General features: G+C 40.5%; 3 protein-coding genes and 1 long non-coding RNA gene across 7 annotated transcripts; 2 read left to right on the plus strand and 2 right to left on the minus strand.

Annotated features, from left to right (window-relative positions):
• The first annotated feature begins 1,158 nt into the window (after positions 1 to 1,158).
• Positions 1,159 to 8,427, plus strand: ankrd55 (ankyrin repeat domain 55). The gene is made up of 11 exons (XM_084687583.1): positions 1,159 to 1,198; positions 2,108 to 2,227; positions 2,500 to 2,630; positions 3,168 to 3,277; positions 4,173 to 4,233; positions 4,586 to 4,714; positions 5,680 to 5,864; positions 6,340 to 6,507; positions 6,746 to 7,425; positions 7,611 to 7,712; positions 7,876 to 8,427. The coding sequence occupies exons 1-11, from the start codon at positions 1,159 to 1,161 to the stop codon at positions 8,160 to 8,162; spliced, it is 2,013 nt and encodes a 670-aa protein (XP_084543709.1). The 3' UTR covers positions 8,163 to 8,427.
• On the minus strand, positions 5,201 to 6,467 carry LOC146236346 (uncharacterized). Of its 2 annotated transcripts, none has more exons than XR_014741001.1 (3): positions 6,308 to 6,467; positions 5,932 to 6,109; positions 5,201 to 5,838 (listed from the first exon to the last, which is right to left on the minus strand). It is a non-coding gene; the product is annotated as an uncharacterized LOC146236346 (long non-coding RNA). The 2 variants fall into 2 exon arrangements; XR_014741002.1 differs by having other exon boundaries at positions 6,303 to 6,467.
• A 1,065-nt stretch (positions 8,428 to 9,492) lies between the features above and the next one.
• Positions 9,493 to 18,858, plus strand: il6st (interleukin 6 cytokine family signal transduce). 3 transcript variants are annotated; one of them, XM_084687576.1, is made up of 17 exons: positions 9,509 to 9,616; positions 9,732 to 9,780; positions 10,683 to 10,733; positions 10,845 to 11,123; positions 11,265 to 11,409; positions 11,535 to 11,695; positions 11,788 to 11,942; positions 12,112 to 12,271; positions 12,411 to 12,493; positions 12,604 to 12,841; positions 13,002 to 13,184; positions 13,888 to 13,989; positions 14,187 to 14,330; positions 14,506 to 14,649; positions 15,083 to 15,179; positions 15,493 to 15,574; positions 16,125 to 18,858. In XM_084687576.1, exons 3-17 carry the CDS (start codon positions 10,688 to 10,690, stop codon positions 16,788 to 16,790), a joined length of 2,685 nt encoding a protein of 894 aa, XP_084543702.1. In that variant the 5' UTR covers positions 9,509 to 9,616; positions 9,732 to 9,780; positions 10,683 to 10,687; the 3' UTR covers positions 16,791 to 18,858. The 3 variants fall into 3 exon arrangements, with proteins under 3 accessions (XP_084543701.1, XP_084543703.1, XP_084543702.1); XM_084687575.1 differs by having other exon boundaries at positions 9,493 to 9,780; XM_084687577.1 differs by having other exon boundaries at positions 9,493 to 9,780; positions 10,845 to 10,898.
• A 165-nt stretch (positions 18,859 to 19,023) lies between these two features.
• On the minus strand, positions 19,024 to 24,393 carry LOC146236348 (interleukin-31 receptor subunit alpha-like). Its single transcript, XM_084687578.1, has 14 exons — positions 23,830 to 24,393; positions 23,627 to 23,735; positions 23,386 to 23,540; positions 22,951 to 23,084; positions 22,629 to 22,791; positions 21,920 to 22,002; positions 21,611 to 21,818; positions 21,290 to 21,454; positions 20,786 to 20,884; positions 20,554 to 20,694; positions 20,324 to 20,464; positions 20,115 to 20,199; positions 19,892 to 19,973; positions 19,024 to 19,637 (listed from the first exon to the last, which is right to left on the minus strand). Exons 1-14 carry the CDS (start codon positions 23,870 to 23,872, stop codon positions 19,200 to 19,202), a joined length of 2,046 nt encoding a protein of 681 aa, XP_084543704.1. The 5' UTR covers positions 23,873 to 24,393; the 3' UTR covers positions 19,024 to 19,199.
• Between the last annotated feature and the right edge of the window lie 91 nt (positions 24,394 to 24,484).

Raw genomic sequence — 24,484 nt, forward strand, 5'->3', positions numbered from 1 at the left:
CGGGACTTATTTTTCCTATAATAATGGCTGTCATCTCAGGTTCCCATGACAACTGGCAGCAGAATAACTATGAATGGAATGAAAATATGTATTTTCCCTTGAGAAGATTCCTGTCTCGTTTCAGCACACAATCACACAATCTGTGTTGTTATGGAGATACTTGAAATCAAATCTATAAAAAAATGTAATCCTTTTCACGATAGACCTCTGAAGATTGAGCAGGAATATAATGAAAAGGAGAAATTAATTTTCTCTCTCCATCATCCACCCACTCTCATTTTTGCTCAGCCAAACTGCTCTTTTGTTGAGTCAAGTGGATGCCCTCCCTAGGTTTACACAAAATATCAATGAATAACACATCCTGGTGCCTTAGTATCGATCTCGTTGGCTGGCTGTAACACATGGCAGGGGAAAGATGGCAGGTGAAAAATGGGAACTTAAAATAACCCCTCAAAAGGTTGTTTGTGTGTGTACATGTGTCTCTGTGGGGGGTTATGGGATGGTTTAGATACATACTAATGCACTGGCTGTGTGACCAAGTGTGTTACCCAGTCTGAGAGTGATACAGTACAATGAAAACAATACCAGTCACCACCAGCAGGCTGTGTATGTGTTTATGTGCGTCTCTCTCTCGCCCCTCTCTCTCTCTCTCTCTCTCTCTCTCTCTCTCTCTCTCTCTCTCTCTCTCTCTCTCGCTCGCCCCTCTCTCTCTCCCGCACATGCTCAATGGGTTCCCAAGCATCCTCCATTCATTTATCTGCCCCTCATCCATTGTCTGGGTGGGCAGTATGCTGCTGAGGCTGCCTCTCACCATCCATTCAGACTCCTCCTCTCGCTGGATGCCTGATCTCTCCATCCCACCCTCCATTCATTCATCCCTTCTGTCTTCTGTCCTCTGAAACAGGTGGATCCTTCATCTGTCCATCTGTGATTTGCAACGCCGACTCCACCATTTTGGGGGATCATTCTTTCCTTTCCTGCCTATTTCTTATCTTCCCTCTGCAATGGATGAATGAAGATTCAAAGAGGAGAAGGAGGGGGGGGGGAGTGGAGGGAAGTCTGAATGAGCTAGAGGTGTAAGCGAAACGTGTTTCAACCACTGGCAAATGTGTCTCCTTTTCTCAGGAGTTGATCGTACAACACAATACTCAGCTTGCAATGGAGTTTAGCGCCTCATCCGTGTTCGACCAGCAGAAAGGTAAGACGATGGATATTATCACAAAAAAGAGAAGGAGGTACGAGGGTTGAGAGAAGGATAGACAGAAAGGAAGAAAAGAAGGGGGGCGGTGGACAGTTGCTGCCTCTGTTGCCATGGAAATGCAGTTTTCCCTCCACTTGGCTTTGGCTTCATTATAAGTAGAGATGGTTGTTTTAACACAGCATAGTGTGAGTACGGTGTGTATGCTTGTGCATGTTTTTAAAATGACTTATGATCCAGTGTTTCAAGACTCAGGCCAAAACCTAAAATGTTGTCTTATATTCAGTCATTAACCCTTGATAGGGGATTATGTCTGTCTTCAAGATAGGGAGAATGTTGCCGCAAGCAAACTCCATGAATGGATCAAAGTCAATCATTGTGGAGGACAGGCAGGTGTTCTTACACCACCAGAAATTCCATGATTTTGCCCCTCTATGCTTTTCTCCTGTTTAGTTAAAGAGGAAAGAAATCTTTCATTTGGATTGTACCAGAAAGAATACATGTCAGAGATGTAGCTTTGATTACATTAATATATTATTAATTATAAAGGTTAATTAATGAATCTATTGCTTTTATGTATTATATCATGGATTCCTTATGAACTAATAAATAGTCTCAACCCAACAAATAGGCCTTAAAGAGTCAGGAAGCGCAAAATGTGTCAATACACACATTGTGACAAGTGTTTTTCAATTAACACTGAAAAGATATAACGCAATTCACTTAGATTTTACAGGTTATACTCTTTCAGGAAACCTCTTCTAGGTTTTTATATAACATATGAGCCTGTAAACCTGCCCCATTTGGTTCTTTCATGTTTTGTTTTTTTTACTGTCAGTTCATAACATTTTTTTCTAAATTTCTTACATTGTTATACGGTTGTTTACCAAATGTATTGGTGTGCTCTAGATTCTGCTGAAGAAGTGGACCTGAGTTTAGTTTACCAAGCAGCTGCCAACGGGGATGTCAACACATTAACAGCAACCATACGGGAGGATCCCTCCATCTTGGAGTGCTGTGATGGCGAAGGTATACTGTAAACAGCTGCAGGATCATTAACTTGGTGCAAAGTGCCATGTTAAGCAGGGTTGAAAGTGTGATATTGAGTAATTTTCTTTTGTGATTCATGAAAGTTTTGTTTTGGGTCAACAACCATGGCTGTATTTTCAATTACCTCTGCTATATTTAGGCCTACAATCTTCTCTCCATGCAGTAAAAAGCTGCTGTGATTGTATAGGACAGGATTTTGAGGTTATACCTCCATACTTGAAATATAACTTTTCCTGTGTTTCCTACTGCAGGTTCCACTCCATTGATGCATGCAGTGTCAGGGAGGCAGGTGGACACAGTGAAGCTGCTTTTAAAGATGGGCGCCTCTATCAACACTCAGGATGCTTGTGGACGGACTTCACTCTCACTGGCTACATACTTGGTACAGTATGCAGCACATTGTAAATCCTTATATTTTGCTCCATTCCTTTTATTGGCATAAGCCCTGATGTAAGATGAATATTTATGTCAGGGATCCTCTCAGATGAAAATTCAGTCAATTTTAGGTCAGTGACAAAAGCAAAAGAGGAAATGTAAATGGACTGCTCAAAATGTACCATTATTTGTTGAGCTGGGTTTTTAAAAAATTAAAAAAATTAAAGACTATTTTCATTTTAACCCTTGTGTTCTCCTCGGGTCATTCTGACCCATCAGTCATTGTGACCCACCGTTGTTTGCGACAACCTTACCGCATACAAAAACAAAGTGAAGCATTTTCTTTTAACCGTTGGGCTGTCTCAGACCCCCCACATTGTGAATGTTAAAATAAAATAATTGGGTAAACACAACGATGGTTCGTTATGAACCTTTTGGTCATGTGACCCGAAGGCAGCACAAGGGTTAAGTAAAGTTATTTTAAGTAAAGTGCTGTATTTAAACATCTCTAGTGTAAATTCACTGCTCTCTCTCTCTCTTGTAGGGCTGGCTTGAAGGCTGTGTGTGCCTATTGCGAAATGGAGCCAAACAGAACATCCCTGATAAGAACGGCCGCCTGCCACTTCATGCGGCAACCGCTGAAACTGACCTTAAGTGAGCACCTATTTCGTACATCTTTATTTATATAATGTCACAACTATTATTATATTGCTATACTTCAAAACAGTTCCCATCCCAGAAAATTGTAGGCTATGAGAAATTCTAGGATGAAAAAGTTAGCCATTCAGAAACGTCTACACTGTACTTTTACATGTGTCAACATTGAAACATCATGTCACCATTGTTCATAGGCCTGCTGCTTGGTGGGGGTCATTAGCTGGGTGGCTTGTTAGGTGGACAGAAAAGCCTTGTTCACTATGATGTGTGTGTTTCTGTGTGGGTGTTTGGATGTGTGCTTACATGCATGTGTGTGCAATCCCCATAGCAACCATAGACCTTTGCTCAATACGCTGAGACAGCAACAGCTGCTGCACTGGGTTCCCTCTTTCACTCTCTCTTTCCCTAGCACCAACAAAATATACATTTTACTACCCTCGTTCTCTCAATCTTTCTCACAACCTTTATCTATTATTGCTATGTCAGTTAGCTATACAATATACAATAGCTGGACTATCCAGTCCACTGCATTGTGCATCTGGTTGACAAAAACAACAGATGCAAGTTCTTTGACCTATTCCTTCCTGGACATCTGTTCTGCTTCCATATTATTTGTTAAGGAAATGGGAGTAAACGTTCCCGGTATTTCTGAGGTGTACACTTTATCACAATAGCTTTAATGTGTTCTTTTTTGTATGAGAAGAGAGGACCTGTTGGATCACCATACTTTCTCTACAAAAATAGTCCAGTCTCAAACACATCAACAACTTTTTCATGTGCAATGGATTTTTGTTTCTAATGTTGTGTGGACAAATGTTCAGTACTAAATGCTCAAATATTGAGCATTGAGTTTGAACTCATAGTATAACTATATACTGTAATTGATCCACAGACTCATGGCAGTCCTGTTGCAGCAATCCACTGCATGTGAAATAAACCACCAAGACAATGAGGTAGGCATCAACACACCTCACCACAGTAATGCAGGGCTACTGGATACACATAACCTGTCTCTCTGTAGTGTGAGTGAGGGGAAGAGTGTAGGGAATGTCCTCCAAAGAAAGCAAGTTCAAGTACAGAAGACACAGTTCATTACTGTCTGTCTGTAAATGGTTTCATCAAACTCCAATCCTTAGTCAAGAATCTCAAGTCAATTACAATTCTGAAAAGAAAACCTTAACAATAAATTACCTTACAAAATAATAATGAAGTACCAAACCAAGTTAATTGACAAAAAAAATGTGTTGCTACAACAAAGGTGTTATGTGTGTTTGCAACATGTCCCAATCTGATTTTGTTTGTTAGGGCATGACTGCTCTTCATTGGGCGTCTTTCCATAACCGTCCTGAGCATGTGCAGGCACTGTTGCAGAAGGGGGCCGATCCCACACTCGTGGACAAGGACTTCAAGACAGCCCTCCACTGGGCAGTGCAGGTTAACCAACCAACCATGTTACAATACTGATGCATTTTTAAATTTACATTTAGTCATTTAGCAGACGCTCTTATCCAGAGCGACTTAAAGTAAGTACAGGGACATTCCCCCCGAGACAAGTAGGGTGAAGTGCCTTGCCCAAGGACACAACGTCATTTTTGCACAGCCGGGAAACGAACCAGCGACCTTCTGATTACTAGCCCGATTCCCTCACCACTCAGCCATCTGACTCCCATTTTTATTGTATTCGATTATAACTGTTCTCATTTCATGAACATCGTAGTCATGATGACATTTCTGGATAATATTTGACCCAGTAACATGCACAGTAGGTGTTCACTCATCAAAACTTGCACACATGGAGCAAACTCCAAATAGGCTTGTATAGGCTGGTCCTCCCAGTTGGTTCAATCCCATTGAGACCTGAGACTGACACCGGGCCTCCTATTATGACTAGGACTCTACAACAACACTGTGAATGACTCATTAAATACAATCAGTTGGCATAAACCCCATGCACATTTGTAAGCTGAACGTGCACTTTCAGTTTTACATGGTTTTGTGTGGGGGTCTTAGAACCACATGGAAATACAGTGCATTACTATCAACTGAACAATCATAACCTGCCCAGGGTACGGTTAGCTGGTTTCTATAAGGTGATCCTTCACAGTGACACACAGTGACTCATCAATAACTGTGTTTCCTTACCCATGCTGACTTGAACATTCTGTGAAAACTACTCTCATTATGAGTCCATAAAAGTTTTTAAACCTGCAATCTCAAACAAACAAACAAACAATTAAAATATATCACAATGTACAATATTAACACAACAGCTAACAACAAATCTTTAGTAACTATAACAATTATGTGTTCTAACATGTGTCTCTATAACCAGTGAGAAATAACTGCTTTAGTTAGCGGCCTTTGGCCATTGTTTATTGTTCAATCTTTTCCTCCAATAGAGTGGGAGCAGATACATGTGTTCCCTGATCCTGGAGCACCCACAGGGCTCTTCAGTCATCAACTATGATGATGAGAATGGAAAAACGTGCGTACACATCGCTGCTGCTGCTGGTTATAGCGACATCCTGTATGAACTAGCACACTTTCCAGAAACCAACCTGCAGGCATTAGATGTGGATGAAAGGTAAATTAAATCTGCAACACATTTCCTTCTGTTCATAATAATTTGTTGTCAATCATTTGACGCTAACCTTGGAGGTCGGCCCAATCAGCGTGGCTAAACGTAATCTTGGCAGTTAAAAATCCTTCAATGTCACTTTTCTGTAGTCACTGTTTCAAACTTTCCCCATATCAGATACATGGTTGTAATTGGTTCAGACTTTGGTGGTAGGGAACCAGATTTTTGAAAGGGAGGGTGGCCAGAATCACCTGCCAGATCAAATAAAATATGAGCTGGCAGATTCATTTGGTACCCAGGCTGGATCAGGAGAACTATCTATCTGTCAGAGCAAATAAAACACAAGCTCACAGGTTGACACATCTCTAAACGTGTTTTACAGTCATTTGGGCCTGTTTATTATATACTTTATTTAACTGTAAGTAAGAGTTCAAAGTATTTTACCCTACATCTAGGAGAGTGTTTTCTCTTCATCCTACAGGACCCCTCTCCATTGGGCAGCAGCAGCAGGGAAGGATGACTGTGTTCGGGTCTTAATACAGCAGGGAGTGGAGCCTGGACCCAGGGATATCAACGAGAATACACCACTCACTTATGCAATGTACTGTGGCCACACTGCCTGCATCAAACTCCTTTCTGTGGACAACAGGTACAGACCTGTTAAGGGTTGAACTGATTAGGTCTGGTACTATGCTTTCAGTTAGACACACACAGTGCAACTGAAATGTGCTTCCAAAGTACATCTAGGGCATATAGTGTGTGGTCCTAGACCAGTTGATGTCCATAAAGATTAAATTCATTTTGCAGAGTAGAAAATGTGTCAGTCAATACCACAATGGAGACTAATTTGCGATTAACACACCATGGTCATTGATTGATTCTCCCAGATGTGATTCTGCTAGACCCCTGCCTGCTCAGGGGAGTGACCAGACTCAGAAGAAGGAAGGCAAGTTCCGTATGCTCAACCAAATCTTCTCCTGCAAGAGGAAGAAGGAGCATCACATTGCCCGACAGAGAGAGCTGAGACGCGACTTGAACGAGGAGACCTCCGAGGTGGATGACATCATCACCATGTTCGACTGCCTGGTGGACTCCTCCTCCTCTTCCTTGATGACCAAGGAGCTAGGAGATGAAAGCTTCAGAATGAGGAAAAGGCCAACGGAAACACAGAAGCTCCATCTTCACGATGACCCAACTGAGAAAGACTACAATGGATTGCCTCCCATACGGACGCAAAGCCTTCCACCGATCACTTTGGGGAACTCTTTGTTACAATGCTCCCAGAATGCTGTGCAGCAGAATCAAGTCAATGGACCACCAGTGAACCACTTTGTTCACCGGTCTCAGAAAAGCAAGAGCGAGCATGACTTATTTGACAGCAGGCAAAAAGGACATGTTTTTGTCAACCATACCTGGAAGACAAAGTCTAATCAGTCTGTTTTGACCCAGAAGTGCTGGATACCACCCCCTACAGAGAGACTGTTGAATAAACTGTTACAAGAGACATCCGGTCCTTTAGATATTGTTTGTCCCAACCAAGCCCCATACACCCTGAAGAATGAACAAGGTAACATACAACGGTTAAGTGACAAAAATGTGGCTTAAACCTTTGAAGTTTTGATTAGACAAAGTTGTGCTACCTAAAAAGGGGAACTTTGACACCTTACCAAAGTACCCGTTAAACCAGAGTAATGACACTGCAGAAAAAAGGCCATGTTCTTTTTCAGATCTAAATTACATATTTTTTCACAGCTCCAAAGACACACCTGCTACCACTGGACAGGTTGAAGATGAGGGATACTGCTCTTACACGCAACAGTTTAGCTCCCATTCGTGATCACTGTACCCACCGGTGTAAGTATACCTTTTTCTCACCACAAATGGCATTTTTCCTGTCCACTGGGTGTTTATGTGAAGGCTTTTGTACTGCAAGAAAAGCACTGTTGTGTGGATACTTGCTTTTTGATACCTTCATCAGCAGATTACACAAATGTATTATTTGAATTTCCCATTGCAGTTTCTTTGCCACCTGACCAAGTCTCCAAAGGAGTGAAGAAGTCCAAGTCCTTGCCCCTCAACACCCTGGGTCGGGGTTCAGGGGGACTCCCCCCACCTGTCACCTCCAAGTCACAAAGGTCTGGGATACCCCAAAGCCAGTCCCTCTGCTCTTTCTTGCCCATGTTGAATGGAGACCCTCTGAGGACTGTCCAGGTCCTTCCAGCCATTCCCTCTCAAAGGAGACACAGCCCCCCTGTGACTGAAACTAAAACGGATGGCATTGACAACTTACAGAACAGAACCTGATTCAACCATACTGTTTTTGGAATGAGTAATGGGGTTTACCTGATGCACTGTAAAAGGGAATCATCAGCCTCCCATTACTGACTCAAAGAATCTCTATTACGAGCATGACATTGCTCTTGTAGATTCTGTGGGTTACCTTAAACCTTTTATAAAATGTTACAGTTATTACAAACCTGGACAGTTGGGTTTATAACAACCTCAAATTTCTAAAACATGAATCATCCCCTGCACACAATTTTTGTAATTTGCATGGCTTTGGGCTGTTTACAACACATACTAGACAAACAGACAATAGGACCAGAAATGAATGCCTAACAAGGCCAATGTCAAGCTTCTGACTGATTACTGACCCAAGATATCTTGACTGTTATTTGACTGGGTAAATTTACAGCATGTGATGCACAGTTGATTCTTCTCAGGTGTGAAGTGATGGAACACTGGTGTAAAGAGAAATGTATGCTTACAGCATACACATGTATATTAGTCAAGACAGACTATGAATCAAAACTCATCAAGAGAAATGATCAGTAAGTATCAGACAAAATGGCCACCGATTTTCATTTATTGTTTAAAAATAGGACTCTATTTTTTACAAATTGACACTGAGTAACACCAGATTGAAGGGCATGCACTATGTACTGTTGGATCTTCTTGCACTTTTCAATGAAGACATACTGTATGTTTAGGTTATTATGTGACATCCTTATGTGTTATGTTTAGTAAATGAATAAAATATGACGTTTTTATCACTTAGTGTGAGTGTTTGTGTGACTAGTATAGAACATATCACAGTTTTAGTCATGACTATCTAATGTTCTGAATGAATATTGCCATGCCTGCAAAGACTATAGAGTAGACTCTATTTGACTCTGGATTTGCTTAATATTAGTATTACATCCATAACTGTGTATTTTTTGTTGTCTGTTGCTCTTCATAATTTTGATATCACATCGACTCCATTACTTTGATATCACAGGAAAGGGATAAATTACAATAGCTTACCTATTCTGCATTAAGCACAGATTTCTACAACATTGTGAGAAGATCACAGCTGGGACTCATTCTGAATTATTATGCCTGCCTGGCTGTACCAATGACTTTAAAAAGAAGGTCTGTACGCGTAAGTATAAGTACTGAGAAGTACAAGTCTACATGTGGAACATCAGGTAAATGGAAGAGGAAGTGGGTGGGGACTGACTGGAAACCAGCAGTGTTTGGCTTGGAGCAAGAACTGTGATTCGACAGTAATACTTTCACCGACAATTTTATTGGCAAATCACCGAATAAGGATTCCAGGAAGTATTTCGTAAGCAAACTTGTAAACGAATTGTTGAGACACGTTCATTCTCGATCTATTGCTTAGTTTAGCTTAGTGATTGTAATTCTGTTATTCTTCCGCCGCAATGCCGAGTATCAACACTCAATACAGAACAAACTGGAAGTATCAGAGAGAGGTGGGACATCGGTATTGAAGGACAGCAACTAGTTTTCGACCAAATATCTGTCTAATAGCTACATCTACACATTTATTGCAAATTAGGTGGATTCAAACATGTTCTTTTCTTAAAGTGTTTCCAACAACGCCCTAACTGGCTAAGACCAACCGAGCAGGATTGATGTGAGTGTTTTCTTATTGCACCTGACCGAGCTATTGTTGGCTAACGATTAGCTAGCTTTGGCACTAATAAGTAGCCTGCATCTGAGCTAACCTACTAGCCATGCCGCATGCTGTGCAAGTCTAGCAAAATCAATTCTTGTCTCTGTCTTTCTGTTTAACTGTAATATAAGTGGTGGTAGCAATAAAGTGTAGCTGTTAAATTACGTTTTGAGGTCAGAACACACATCCTCTGCCGCTATTGGAGAAAAGAGAAAGCACGTAGCACTAGAATGCTATGTAAAACTTAGGCCTACTACCACACACACTCATGATACTTTATTAGCTACAGGAATTATTGTAAGTAATATTGATGTATAGCCTAACTTGTCATTTACCGTGGCACATTTCATCTTCCCTTTAATTGAACTTGTATTTTCACAGATGTTGGATACATTTGTGTCCATTTGTTTTGAAAACATATTCTTTGGTTACATATTACATTGTCAACAATGTTTAACCAATAGGTGTAATGTTGTTGTAGCCTATACGCTTCGATTCAAAGTATCAGGGTCGTTAATGTCGATGCCTGATGCCTCGTCATTTGTTGGCCTTTAGTGAAATCTACGTCAATTATAGGGGGGCTTTTGAAACACAATATGATTTGTCAATTACTTAAGCATATCTGTACATTTAACACGACACTAATAAAAGCAAAACGTATTGTTTTAGTTTCATAATACTGGCAGCATAAACTCAGTATTTGTATCCTAAGCATTCCAAAATGTGGTTAAGCAAAGCCATACAGTATTAATGTAAGTAAATCTGATTGTATGTGTGTAATTCGAAATCTGTGCTCATGCTCTTTTGTATTGTGTTTTGCTAAGCATTTTCAGTGTGTATAATTACCTGTATTTGAATCCTAGACATTATGGACACATTTATATCATTGGTATTCCTGGCAAGTACTGCTTCAGGTAAGACAAAGAGCCTACTTAAACTGGATGTACATAAAATACTAACCAAAAATAATTTAAGCTTTAAAAATGTGTTTGTATTGATGTCTTGTATCAATTTGAATTTTTCAGGTGCTATCGCTAACTATGGAATGATACAGCCACAATCTCCAACAGTGGAAATTGGTAAAAACTTCACTGCTACATGTGTATTGTACAAAGACGCGTCATCCACAGCAGAGGACATATATTGGACTAATACTATCGAAATACCGAAAGGACAATACACCAAAATAAATGAGTCTGCTGTGAACGTCACTATAACCATTACCAGTAACACAGGGCAATGGTTGTATTGTAAAAGTCGACGGCTACCTTCTCCTGTCCATGGGATTATACTGACAAAAGAGTGTTAGTATTCCCATCTATATTCTTGAAAGTTCCATTTTGCATAAATACTCAACAAATTAATTTCTCTCCACAGTGGTGACTTAATGTAATGCAATGGAAAATGTTCTACCTCCCGGTTTTCACATTTGGTCATTTTGTTAGATCCACCAGGGAAGCCGACAAATCTTTCTTGCGAAGCATTACAATCGGGCAAACGAATCTCGTCTTACGTATCATGTACATGGGTATCTGGACTGAAGGAGCCTGTGACGCAGGACGCAAAGTACACCCTGTTTGTCTCCGAAAAGTGAGCATCCCCTTGAATATGCATTTGATCATCAATAATCAGTGCATTTTGTGGATCCCTCCTCATTTGACAACATATGTACTGTTAAGGAGTGTAAGAATGTGTTTTTGTTTTTTGCCCCTCAGAGGTTCTGATAGGGAATACAAAAACCATACACAGAGAGGCAGTGGGAAAGTAGACTTGTCCACATTCCCAAGCTACGTGCTGCTGGACATATGGGTGGAGGAGGAGAACAAACTAGGGAAGGTCCAGTCAGATCGCCTAGAGATAGATGCCAATGAATTGGGTACGTATACTAGCGGAATGTCCCCTTGACTTTACTTACGCTTTTGACACTAATTCCTCTCATACTGAATGTAATTAAATTCTGTATTGCAGTGAAAACAAATCCCCCCTTCGATGTCAAGCTAAGCCCAGAGAAAGACTTTCCCAAATCCCTCTGTGTGGAATGGAAACGTCCTATAGATCCTGCGTATTTAAATTTGAGATACCACATAAGGTATCGCACAGCTAGCTCCAAAGAGTGGTCTGAGGTAAATCTGATTGTTTCATGTTTCAATCAATATTGCATAATTTCTCATTAGTACAAGTTTCTTAAGTAAAACAAATGTTACTCTGACCTATATTTAAGCATTCAGCAAATAATATGAAGCCAAAATAGTTTTGTACCCTTGATGTCATTGGTTTTTAATGTGTTTACAGGTGCCTCAAAGTGACACAGAGAATTACACTGAATCTTTTCGGCTTCAGGCTCTTAAGCCAGACACTGTCTATGTGGTTGAATTGCGTTGCATACACAGTGATGGGGGCGGCCACTGGAGCGATTGGAGTAAAAGTGTTGAAGCCAGGACACCTGAAGCCAGTAAGTACTGGTGGCGTAACAATCAAAGTCTATGTATTACTGAATTGTGGCCATCTGATCCAAGTGGGCTATACGCCTGTGAATCAGGCCTATGTTTTTCACTCTTGATGATCTTTTGTTTTCCCATTTCTCCCCACAGAACCCGCTAGTAAGCCAGATGTGTGGCGAGTTATTGTCCCTACGGAAGGAAGAAGTGAGCGAGGAGTGCAGGTGTATAGTAAGGTAAGGTCTGGGTATAATGTTGGTCAATGCTTTGGATGTGCCCTCTGAGCCACATTAGAACAAGATCATCTATGGAACTTATTTTATGGTTTTTGCCACCTGTTTGGCAGGCTCCTTTAGAGTCCAATGGAAAGATCAGAAAATATGACATCAGGTTTCCAAATACAAATTGGGAGACTGTGACAGTCAACAATACAGATCTGGATTCAAGCTTCCAAGAAAGGAAAATTACTGTATTTCGCAAGATTGACATATCTGACAGTGTAACAGCTCACTTTGATGTGATTGCTCACAATGCTGTGGGCAAGTCTCCTGAAGCATCCTTAGTCATCCCGAAAATAAGTAAAGGTACGTGACCTTGCCAGATTCTGTATGCATCCATGTTTATTTTTTCCTGTCTCTTTACAGAGTATATTGATTGTAATTAACATGTAATTGTGTGGTAAAATGTGCGTGTGATACAACTTTCATGATATATGGAGATACGTCTGTGTGCTATGTGTTTCAGATCTTCCTCATGTGGAGGAATTACGTTGTTACAACCACAAAGGCAAGCTGTGGGTAAAGTGGAAACTGAACTCCATAAACAGGGTCAACCTGACCGAGTACGTGGTGGAGTGGGTGTCGGTGAGCGACGGGCTGATGGACTGGCAGAGAGAACCCAGACACACAAATAAGGCGGCCATTTTGGGTAAGCCGTTTTTTGTTTATTTACTGAAAATGTTAACAAAATGCTAAATAAGTGAATGTAAATAGAAAATTTATTGGATGATGAAAATGATGCATCAAACTTGCTGAGTGTAGAATGACTGTCTAGAATAATGATGCAATTGCTGATAATATTAGGAAATAACTTATTTGGACAGAAGGGGGCGCACCTCAACATATTCTTTTGAGTCAAGTTGTGACTTGTTGTTTCTCATCTTGCATGTTGTTTCTGCATATTATCATCTTAATCAGTGGTCTTCAACCCTGGTCCTCAGGGACCCCTGCTAGGCCGCAAGGTGAACCACGAAATGTATTTTAGAAAATGATTCCCGCTCCACAGTCTGGCATCTACACAATCTTTAGCTCATAAAAAAGAACGAGTCGTGCTAAGCTACCAACAAAAATAGATGCCAGACTGTGGAGCAGGATAAAACGATAACAAAGTTAACCTTACGGCCTATGCTCTGCATGTTTTATATGTTTCCTTGTTCCAACACACCTGATTCAAATGGTAATTAAAAGGCTTTTGCTGAGCTTTATAATGACTATTTCATTTAAATCAGGTGTGTTGGAGCAGGAAAACATCTAAACATGCATGGCAGGGTGTCCCTGAGGGCCAGGGTTGAAGTTAACTGATCTACATTGTCCAGTTTAAATTTCTACATGAATTGCATTTTCTAATCAAGGTAATCTTCAGAAGTTTAAACACTACAACGTGTCAGTGTATCCAGTGTATTCTGGAATGGCTGGGAAACCAATGACTACTGTGGCTTTTCTGGAACAAGGGGGTAAAGCACTATGTATTCTGTATTTTATTTATCCACTTTCCTTTAATGTCTCACTTTATCATTGCTAATACAGTATGCACAGTACAGATCTCCAGTAAAAAATAATTTAAAAAATAAATCCTCTAGCTATGCTATGATACCATAAATGTACTTATTTGGTAATATTTTATAATTATATTTATTCATATTATGTTTAGCTCCGTCGGAGGCTCCCCTTTTGCGACTGAAAAGAATTGGGAAGTATGACGTTGAGCTGCAATGGTTTGAAATTCCACTAGACAAACAACATGGAATCATTGTCAACTATACCATATTCTGCCTGTTAAATGGCAAGGAATACTGTAAGTAAATGATCCAGTGCTGGATTTATTGAATCTTGTGCTGCCTCTCCATTTTAGTATTTCTTCTTGTGGAACTACGCTCGCATTAATAGGCATACTTGCATTCAATTAAATCACAGTCACATGGTAATTATATCTCCCCCCCAAATCATGTATTATATATTTTATTTTTCAGTAAGAGAAACAGTCCCTTCTACCACCCTCTCCTACACTCTGAAGCCCTTGTCCAGTCACACCAGTTATGTGGTCTCAATAAGAGCATCTACAATCAATGGCTCAGTCGACAGTGCCGGAACGACTTTCAGCACTCTGAATTATGGTGAGTTAGGCTTTTCTCTGACCTCTTACTCTACCAATGCTGTGGATATGAGCATATACAGCTCTGGAAATGCATAAGAAGCCACTGCTCCTTCTTTCCTCTCTGAGTGAGGAACAGAAGGGTTCAACTTGCAGTGGCCTCTTAAATGTTCCTCTCTCAAAATTTTCCTTCTCAATGTTTTTGGAAAAGAAAAAAGCAGCGGTCTCTTAATTTTTTCCAGAGCTGTATGTATAACTTAATGTAGTGTTTTGTTACTCAAATACTTGACAAGGTTACCTTCTAGTCCAAATGTTTATGCTGCACTCATGCTTGATGTTCCTCCACTTCACCCTCATTGCTAAATTTGCTCCAATGAGAAAATGGCACTGTTGCTAATTATCTCACGGTCTCTCCAGTGTTGCCATTAATGACCTCCTGTCTGTGTTTCTCTTAGCTAAAGGGGAGATAGAAGGCATCGTGGTGGGAGTGTGCTTCGCCTTCCTGTTGTGTGTATTAGTGGTCTTAATACTGTGGTTTAATTTTAAGACCTGGTGAGTCCAAATTCCATCTAATCCTTTGACCTAGTAGTGTAGGTCTTAATGTAGTGGATATAAAATTGTAAATACATTTTGATATTGCCCAATATGTTGCATAATTAAGACTGGGGGGACTGATTTAGGACTCGTTCCATCATTGACAAGTGGTGTCTGCTAAATAGGTGTTTCAACCACAAACTTGCATGAAAAACTGATGTGTAGTAGGTGCGTACAAAACATGGATGTGTGTGTTTCCAACACTGGTGCCATTGACTTATGAAATATCAGTTTTCCAAATTATGAAAGTTGTTTTCTCTTCCATCTATAGGATAAAAAAGATATTTTGGCCAGATGTCCCGAACCCTTCGAACAGCACCATTGCTACTTGGTCTCCTGACTTCCCCTCTAAAGTAAGCTGCTACCTACAATAAAAGTGGAGTTAATCGTATCATCCTCAAACATTCTGTATTACACTGACTCAGTCTGCACTCCCAACCCTAAGTCATGAAAGTGGTCGGACTACCTAGTTGCTACACTATAGTGTTTAGGTTTTGGGTGAGTTAGAGTAACCATCAATTTTTGCCAAACTCTACTAACTATTGCACAGTGCCTGTGATGCAGTCAATTATGAAGATACTGGTGACACACAGAGATTCCTGGAACCATAAATAGTGCAGTGCTCGTGATTTGTGTCTGTTATGCATCTGTAGTTTTTATCTGTTGGTCTTGTACATTTCTCAGATCACAATTTCAAGTCCATGTTTTTTTTTCCTAAAGCTCAGATCAAAATAACGTCAAACTCGGCAACGCACATCCTTGGGTGCTGAGATCGCCACTTGCAAAATTACATTCTGTTCTTGAGCAAATCATTCCACTAAAGTCAACCTAAAATCCCACTATAAAACTTGCACACACAGATTTCTGTAATTCTAGTATAGATGTTTCTCTTCTCCTTCACAGCCTGACACTCCGAAAGAGGGTGCCCTGGCTGACGTGAGCGTAATGGAGGTGGAGGCAGACATGTTGGACAGCAAGTCCCTCTTCGAGGAGGAGAAGACTGGCCTGCCCCTGAAAAAGGACAAGTACCTGTCAGAGGAGCACAGCAGTGGCATCGGAGGCTCTTCCTGCATGTCCTCGCCCCGTCAGAGCGTGTCGGACAGCGATGAGGGCAGTGACTCTGGTCAGACCACAGCCAGCACTGTTCAGTACTCCTCAGTGGTGGCGACCAGCGGCTACAAGGGTCAAACACCCAGCTTGCTCCGTCCGAGCCAAGGCCCGACGCAGCAGCCCGCTTTTGCCCGTTCAGAATCCACTCAGCCTCTGCTGGACTCTGAGGAGCACCCTGACCTGCTGGGGCAGGAGGGCAGTGGACAGACCCAGCGCTACCCCTGCAACCCCTACTTCAGACGCTGGCCTGGGGCCAGCGAGGATGGTGGTCAACCTGTGGCTGAATTTAGCCATCTGGAGATGGAGGGGCAGGGGGGTGTGGCCATGCTCACGTTCAGCCCCCTGGATGAGGCCTCTCAGCAGACCACGCCCACAGAGGAAGGGCAGTCTACTGATGGACAGCCTGCTGATCCCGCCTCTAGCTACATGCCCCAGCTGAATGGCTACAGGCCACAGTGATTGAGGCTACATGGTTGACATTTTCTGGATGCTGCAATTTATTTGCCACAACTTTCTCTGTGCCTCTTTCGGAGATGAATTTCAAACCTTTTTAAAGGTGTTGTCTTTGTATAATCATAGCAGTATTGATTAAGCAACCAAATGGTATTCATGACTTCATGGAGAGGTTACATGTGTGTTTTTTTTACTCAACATAGTATTATGCATCAGTAAAGCATTTCATGGTCAAGGCTCATCAACTGTGCTACTCTATGAATTACTGAACATGTTACTGCTGCTACTTTTCACTTATCAAGCTTCGGTCTTTCCCTTCTTGAGCATATTCTTGGGAAAAAGAGGATTAAGGAATAACTGTACAGTACCGCACCCCCAACTGTACTATACTTTTCAGCATGTAGTTCAAACACCAAAATAATAGAACAGTTAGAAGAAATGGTTCAGCATTGAATATTGGCTTTTAACTAACTTCAGATGTTCTGAACTTTCCTTAATGTCCTTTGCCTTATTTTTCACAGCCTTTTCTTTGTGTAGAATTCAAAGTTGCATGTTTTATTTTTTTATTTTTGAATAAGTCGAAAGTTGTCATTTTCTCTTGAATTGGTAAATGACTTAACTATACCTTGAGCTTTTACAAAATGCATCTGTGCTTAGAAAAAACATATATCCAAAGGTTGGGGAGCTATCAATATTGACATAACACTACATTTAATATGAAGCAAAATGGTTCACTGCATGCCATCCATGCAAATGTGCCGTTTTTGGTGCATGGTTTGTGAATTTGTAACAAACAGTTATAAAATAAACTACCAGATATGGTGCCGACTGGTTTTGCAGTTTTACTACATATGCTATTATAACTAAGCTAAAAAGTGAATAGTAGTAGCGAAACACTCATTCCTACGTGGTAACTGATTAGACTAATATTTTCTATAAATCATGCGAAGCAGCTCTGGTGTCTAGCGGGGCTTGGAATGTGTCAGTTGGGGATGGAACCTCCAGTTTCAAGGACACTATTCATGAGGCCACTGTGTGGTGCAGTTTCATCCCTAGCCAGAATCACAAACCTCATTAGGCAACTAGCTGCATTTTCTTATGTCCCAAACTATCAGCTTGTAATTATGTCAATATAGACAGTGTTTCACATTTAATTAATTTGTAAAAATTGGCTTAAATCTATAGGATGGTTTGTCATTTTTACACTTTATCACCAAGACTGGCAGTTAGTTACAACTCAATACTCATTTTAAATTTGTTATGGCTGCACTAAGAGACTTGCAAGGAGGTGTTTCTTCCCAAGAATCTAAGATTCTTCTAGATTATTTACATTAAGTCATTTTAGCAGACGCTCTTATCCAGAGCGACTTACAGTAAGTACAGGGACATTCCCCCCGAGGCAGGTAGGGTGAAGTGCCTTGCCCAAGGACACCCCCCCATTTAACTTGGACAACAACTTTATAACGTTTCTGATGCATATATGCTACGTCAAGTCCATAGAGAGCATGCAACTTCAATGTCCTAACATACTGGATGTTTTCTGCTTTCAATCTTGGCAGTCACTCTCTGTACTCAGGAAGCTGGGGTGTTGTAACACCCCTTCCCCTTCATGCCAAGTTTCCTGCTGCAAACAGTTAAAAGAGGAATTGCTGTGTGTATTGCTGTATCTATAGTCAATGACTAATGCTCAATGTGGAGGAATAAAATACGAGCAAAGCCTAGTTCAGGTATGGCACTCTGGCAGTGCACCTCTTTACACATCAACTACACCTGTGTTAGCCTGCTTCAAACCCATTGGCCCACGTCCGATAGGACTGCACAGATTCTCCTAAACTCACTCCCAGCTTTATTATTGTGCTGCTGCCACCCTCCAACAGCCCCATCTTCCTAGGGTTGTCTGTGTGTTACTGGCCATCAGTGGAATTATTTCTCTATTTGCTCCCTGCCTATATACCATATTCTGTGTGTTGCTCACTAATGCTAGAGGCAGGGAGTGCTACCCCTAGATACATACACTCTGCCAAAGTAAAACCTATTTCCATGTCTATGGTTATCAATAAATGCTCAAATCAAATCATGTGAGTGTCTTGACTGAACAAATGATGTCTATAATCTATACAAGGATATGTATTTGTACCAATGTATCCTATATTACATTTTCAATATATTTCAGTTTGAATCTTTGCTTTACATGCAATTATTTGCATGCAAATATAACTGAATACTAGAAACAAGGAACTAATTTTGCTGTATTTAGAATTGATCAGTTTATTTTAAAATACATCATGTTTGTACCTGTTAGAAAGCTTCCCAGAACCCAAAATCGCATCCGTCCAAATAAATTACAGAAGGAGTGTGGTTAAACGTTGGTTTCTCTTCTCCTTTACCCTTTGTTCTGTTGTTACGTATCTTAAGTCATATATGATTACTCTCCTTAATGGAAAGCAACCTCGTCTCTCCTCTCCGTGCACTTAATCTCTCCACGGGGTCTTGGTTCCAATAAGGGCTGCGGACACAAGTATTCAAGGCTTGAGGGTTAAAAGAGTCCTCAAACGTCATTGTCTTCATTTTGTCCTCCCCACATGGTGTTTGGAGGCTAGGAGGGTTCGGGTCAGTGTCAAATCTCTCCTCTCTGGGTTCCCACTCATACAAGGTCCTGCGACCACAACCAGAGCTCAGCTCTTCTTCAGGTAGGGCACCAATCAACTTCATGGCTTCATCCTGTTGTTCCTTATCCCCACTCGACTCAAAGCTAGTGTCACTTGCCATTGTGTCCACCTTGCAGTGGTAAATCTTCTCATGTTCATGAAGTTTGTTGGAGGGACAGATTTGTTGAGTCATAAGGAAATGTTTCTGAAAAGAAAGCACAGAAAATTGGAGGTGACGGGAACTTCAACCTGGAATGATGAGACTGGTCACTCAACTAAAACAACTTGATAATGATCATTCAAAAGATTAGACCAAATTGACAGGGATGATTGCATAATACCCCATTTAAATGTTCAGTTAAAGCTAACATTAAAAGAATATGATAATTTATGCATTTACGACGACAAGATGAAAGTTTGGTTTAGAGCATTTCTGAAAGCCTATAGGATTCTGTTTACCTGCTGGGAGCTCTGAGAGAGCCACTGAACCAAGGAGCTGTGACCGGGGTCAGGCACCCTCTTTCCCAGGAAACTCTTCCACCTGGAACATCACATTTTATTTCATCAGCAAAGTGAACACAAAGATCAAATAGGTGAAATAAAGGAAAAGGTAACCTACAAATGGATTGCTTAAATCCAACGAGTGTTGTGATTAAATGGAATCAAGACGTCAGTGGCTTACTGGATGACGCAGCAGAGTCCAGTAAAGAGGACACCGATTATGAAAAGGCCTCCACAGACACTTAGTGTTTTAAGAAAGAAAAGATCTACAGGAAAGGAGAAGGATCATGTACTAAATGAGCTACAACATTGAATTATATCCAGCATAACTATGGACCATACTAATTCAATAGGTGTCTCTAAGGTGGGTTGTAGCAAATTGTAACCTACCATATTTGTTGGTGAAAAAGGAAGTCACACTGCTGTTGGTTGCCCGGGTGACAGCGTTGGCTGTGACGTAGAAGCTGTAATGCATGCCTGGCTGGAGGCCCTCTAAAAGGACTTCCTGCTTATGTCTTTCTACAGTTATATCTGGTAAGGAGAGAAGACAGTCATCAACACCCAAACTACATTTGCCATGTTTTAATGTTAACATATGACTAAAGTTCCAGGGAACTTACTGAGTTTAGGGCCAGTGTTGTTCCAATAGAACACAGTATAGTTGACGACTGCCCCACGACATTCAGTATTTGGCACCACAGTCCACTTTACCCGAGCACTTATGTCTTCAGGGATGACATCAGTAGAGACAATTCCTGGAGCTAGGTTTGAAGACAGGAATAGGTTTATTATCCTTTTTAAACAGGAGTGTCTTCGAGTGCACAAAAGGAAATATTTAAATACCATACGTACCTCCTTCGCTAGAACATAGCTGAATTCGGTTTTCCTGTCCAGATCTGTCATGGAAGAGTGGGGTGACTGACACATTGTATAGTTGACATGATAGCAGCCCTGTGGGTCAGAAAAATTCGATTGTGAAAAGGAGTAGATGAGTCGATGATGTTGTGTGAACAACAACAACCAACTCAAAGCTTTTTGGTAAGAGTCAGGAAAGAGACGTTCTGTATGGATTTAGCCTAATTGATTTAGCCTGAATAAAAAAGGTATAAACACATAATGAGTACTGCATAATGCACTAAACCACATGCAATATATCTAGAAGGATATGAACTATTCTAGTACATCACATTTTTCTAAAAAAAAGTACAGCAAGGTCTGTTGAGAGTGGGTTTAAACAGCTGATAGAGTGGCGGTCAAGATCCATCATCATGTTCTAATCTAATCCATCCATTTATACATCCGCCCTCCCAACTAGCCATATCCCCTCCCTCCCTCCCAACACACAACCTACAGTACCAGTTAGTACAATGTTTGTGTTCCTGGTTTCTATCCAGTTGTGTGGGCCCACTTCCGTGTTCCAGTCCACAACATAGGTACTGACAGGCTGGTCAGGAGGAACCCAGGTGACCACAAAATCACCACGGAGGACCGAGGCATGGAGTTCCTTAACTTGGGGGAGACCTGACAAACACACACACAACAAAACATGACACCCAAGGATTAAGCATAGAGAGGCCTTTAATTATTCAATACAAAACAAACAAAAAAAAATATCCATCACCGTATTAAGGCGTGATTTAGAGAGGTATTGATAAATCACAACATTAAATATCTTACTCTCTCCGGTGGCAGGCACATACGTGGACTGTTCCAGAAATATGATGTCACCATGAAAGGCAGTGAGGGTGATTATGTGTGCTGCCTTGCCCAGGAGAACAGAAAGCATATCCTGAGTTGTGTTAAAAAGGCTACTGGGTTTTAGACTGTCGCCAGAAAAAACTTCTAGGCTGTACCCATCTATAGCCTTGCACAAAGCTGAAATCCCCTATGGGGTGAAGGACAGAATACTTGGTTAATCCCAATTATACATACATGACTACATAAATTGTGACTCAAGACATTGTAAATTTTGTCTTGACATCTTACCTTCCACATAAACAATACTCTTCTTGTCCCAGAATCATCTGGTGCCTCTATCTTTCTCCATAGATGGAACTTAACAGCATTCACTGTTAACAATAGAGCAGGGTTAATTTGCTAATGTAGTTAAATTGTAAAATAATTCTCGTCCATCCTTTTACTCTAGGGGCTCTGTAATAACAAGAAATCTTGTTACCTTCTTGTAAATAAATGGAAAATGTGTCGGACCAATAACAGTGAAAATTTAGGGGGAAAGTTACTATAATTGCCATATCCTTCTTGAGAAGGTTGGCTTACAAGACATGTCACAACCCCTGCATAAACAACTTTGAAGTGCCAGGTTCTCGAGCTTATGAGTTAGACTAAAGCCAACCTAAAATCCCACTTTAAGATATGCACAGATACACATTTGCTAAAACACACACACAGATTCCTGGAATTACAGTATAGATTTTCTTGAGGAATCTGTCAAGGTTATCATACGAGCAGATGAATGCACAAATGTATCATACCCCAAGTGGCTATAGTCAGAGGGCAACACACATGGAACAAGTTAAACAAGTTCTGATAATCTTCACTCCACAATGTTCCTCCCCTTTATGGACCTAAATACACTGGATTAGAAGCCTACTACTTATACCAAATCCATCCTCTTTGAAAGGAAGACAAGTCACTTTGAAGAGATCAGTTTATGGAACATGGTATGATTCCTTACCTTTCAGATGGGATAGGACCGTTGCCTCCCGGCTCCATTCACTCCAGTGACCTTTGCCCAAATGACATCGAACAGAGATGGTGTGGTTGGTGCATGGCTGCACTACCTCAATGGTCAGATTGCCACTGAAAGCCTGTTTATCCATTGTTGTATTGACCATATACTAGACAAAAAACATAAAACCCAAAATTCAGTAGTCTGCTAAGGATTAAAAGATGAGAACAAGACCAAATTGGTAGTTGAAATGTCAACAATTAATATGTTCTTGAGCAGCAGATACTGGAAATGTAGGTGTAACAATATAATACATATCTTTGCATACCTGAGCATACTTAACTTGACATTTTAGAATGGACAAGTAAAAAGATTTGCCCTCTGGTCTGTCCCATTTAACTTCCAAATTGTTAGAGAAAGGAACCATTTCTGCTTTGACATTCTCTGGAGGTTCAGGCTTAACTGGAAACAAATCAGAGCAATTTATACCAGGGGCGTGGCCAGAAAAAATATTTTAGGGTAGGCCTAGAAAAACTCATACACGCATCTTTTCAATTTTTTTTTTTTTTACTTATTTACTTTGTTATGTGCACCCAGTGCATAATTTTTCTGAGATTTTCATTTTTGGGTACGCCTTAGAACAAATTGGGTAGCTACCCAGGCCTACGCCCGATTCATACAAATATTAACAATTCCTCTTATTGCTGGATGTTCTAAATTAGTTGTATTTTATCCTGTGCATTTACAATACTATTAAACATACCTGTATTCCATAAGTCTACTTGATACGAGTTTGAATCAACTTCCCAGGCTGTGGTTCTGGCTCTCACAGTGACAGTACAGGAATTAAATGCTGTTCTGTCAAAGGTGCAAGACAGTTTGTCTGTGCTGCAGCTGACATTGTACAACTCCCCAATGCTGAGAAACATTCAAGAGAAGACGTTGTAGCGAAATATTTACATGTAATAAGGAAGTACAAAACAAAGGAGGCCAAAAGGTATTACCATTTCCTATACACAATGTAGTTCACGTTCAACGAAGAATTCAACACCCAATTACATGTGAACTTCTTTTTTGAAATGTATGTGATACATGATATGTTGGTGGGCTTCTCTGTTGAAAGAATAAAAACAATGTAACCATGGATCAGTGAGACAGAAAATACTTGTAATTCTATTTTCAAACGTATGCATTAGAATGTACTAACGGTATGTTCTGATAATGGTTCCACCTAAGACTTGTCCAGTCATGCTGTGAGATTGCACAACTGCTTTCTGAAGAGTAAAATGATGAAGGTATACAGCAGAGAAGGTGGAGTTGATAATTTCATAGAAGCATCCATTTATCCTGTTGTTATTTGAAGTCCAGTAGATTTGCCCATAACTGTATGATGATGCTTTACTCTTGAACAAGATCTTGATATCAGAACCCAGTTCTATGTATGGGTCTTGTGGGATAACTTCTAGCAACAAACAATTAAATGTTATTTTCAAACCAAGTTAAAGAATAAGATCTTTAACAGTGGTCTCAAGCATAATCCTTATTTATTTACTTAATTATCACTTGAAACCATACAAATTCCTTACATTTGTAAAAGCAAGGCTTATTCAAATCCTAAAACTGTCTTAATTTAAGTTTGTTAAGGTTTAGGTACCTGTTGCAAGAGCTGGCGTCAGGAGAATGCACAATAACGAAAAATACATCTTCAAACTTTAGCAAGAATAACTTTAAAATTAGGCGACATCCAATGAATTGGATAGGAACTTATTTCCCCTTCCTTAACTTTAGACAGAAGAAAAAAGCCCGGTACGACTTCGATGTTGTAGTCTACATGTCTCACAACTGCGATAAAGAGGAAGTGT

This window comes from Hypomesus nipponensis, chromosome 22, assembly GCF_054491055.1.
Source record: "Hypomesus nipponensis isolate SF chromosome 22, ASM5449105v1, whole genome shotgun sequence".
Classification (NCBI taxonomy): domain Eukaryota; kingdom Metazoa; phylum Chordata; class Actinopteri; order Osmeriformes; family Osmeridae; genus Hypomesus; species Hypomesus nipponensis.

What these genes read in the sequence shown, in the direction of transcription:
- ankrd55 (XM_084687583.1), top strand. Translation starts at nt 1,159, where the DNA reads ATGGAGTTTAGCGCCTCATCCGTGTTCGACCAGCAGAAAG. An exon ending in ACCGCTGAAACTGACCTTAA is followed by an intron (nt 3,278 to 4,172) that starts GTGAGCACCTAT and finishes ATTGATCCACAG; the next exon opens with ACTCATGGCAGTCCTGTTGC. An exon ending in CACCCTGAAGAATGAACAAG is followed by an intron (nt 7,426 to 7,610) that starts GTAACATACAAC and finishes ATTTTTTCACAG; the next exon opens with CTCCAAAGACACACCTGCTA.
- il6st (XM_084687575.1), top strand. Translation starts at nt 10,688, where the DNA reads ATGGACACATTTATATCATTGGTATTCCTGGCAAGTACTGCTTCAG. An exon ending in GCTCCAAAGAGTGGTCTGAG is followed by an intron (nt 11,943 to 12,111) that starts GTAAATCTGATT and finishes ATGTGTTTACAG; the next exon opens with GTGCCTCAAAGTGACACAGA. An exon ending in TGGTTTAATTTTAAGACCTG is followed by an intron (nt 15,180 to 15,492) that starts GTGAGTCCAAAT and finishes TTCCATCTATAG; the next exon opens with GATAAAAAAGATATTTTGGC.
- LOC146236348 (XM_084687578.1), bottom strand. Translation starts at nt 23,872, where the DNA reads ATGACTGGACAAGTCTTAGGTGGAACCATTATCAGAACATACC. An exon ending in AGTAGACTTATGGAATACAG is followed by an intron (nt 23,085 to 23,385) that starts GTATGTTTAATA and finishes ATTTGTTTCCAG; the next exon opens with TTAAGCCTGAACCTCCAGAG. An exon ending in GGTCCTATCCCATCTGAAAG is followed by an intron (nt 22,003 to 22,628) that starts GTAAGGAATCAT and finishes TATTGTTAACAG; the next exon opens with TGAATGCTGTTAAGTTCCAT.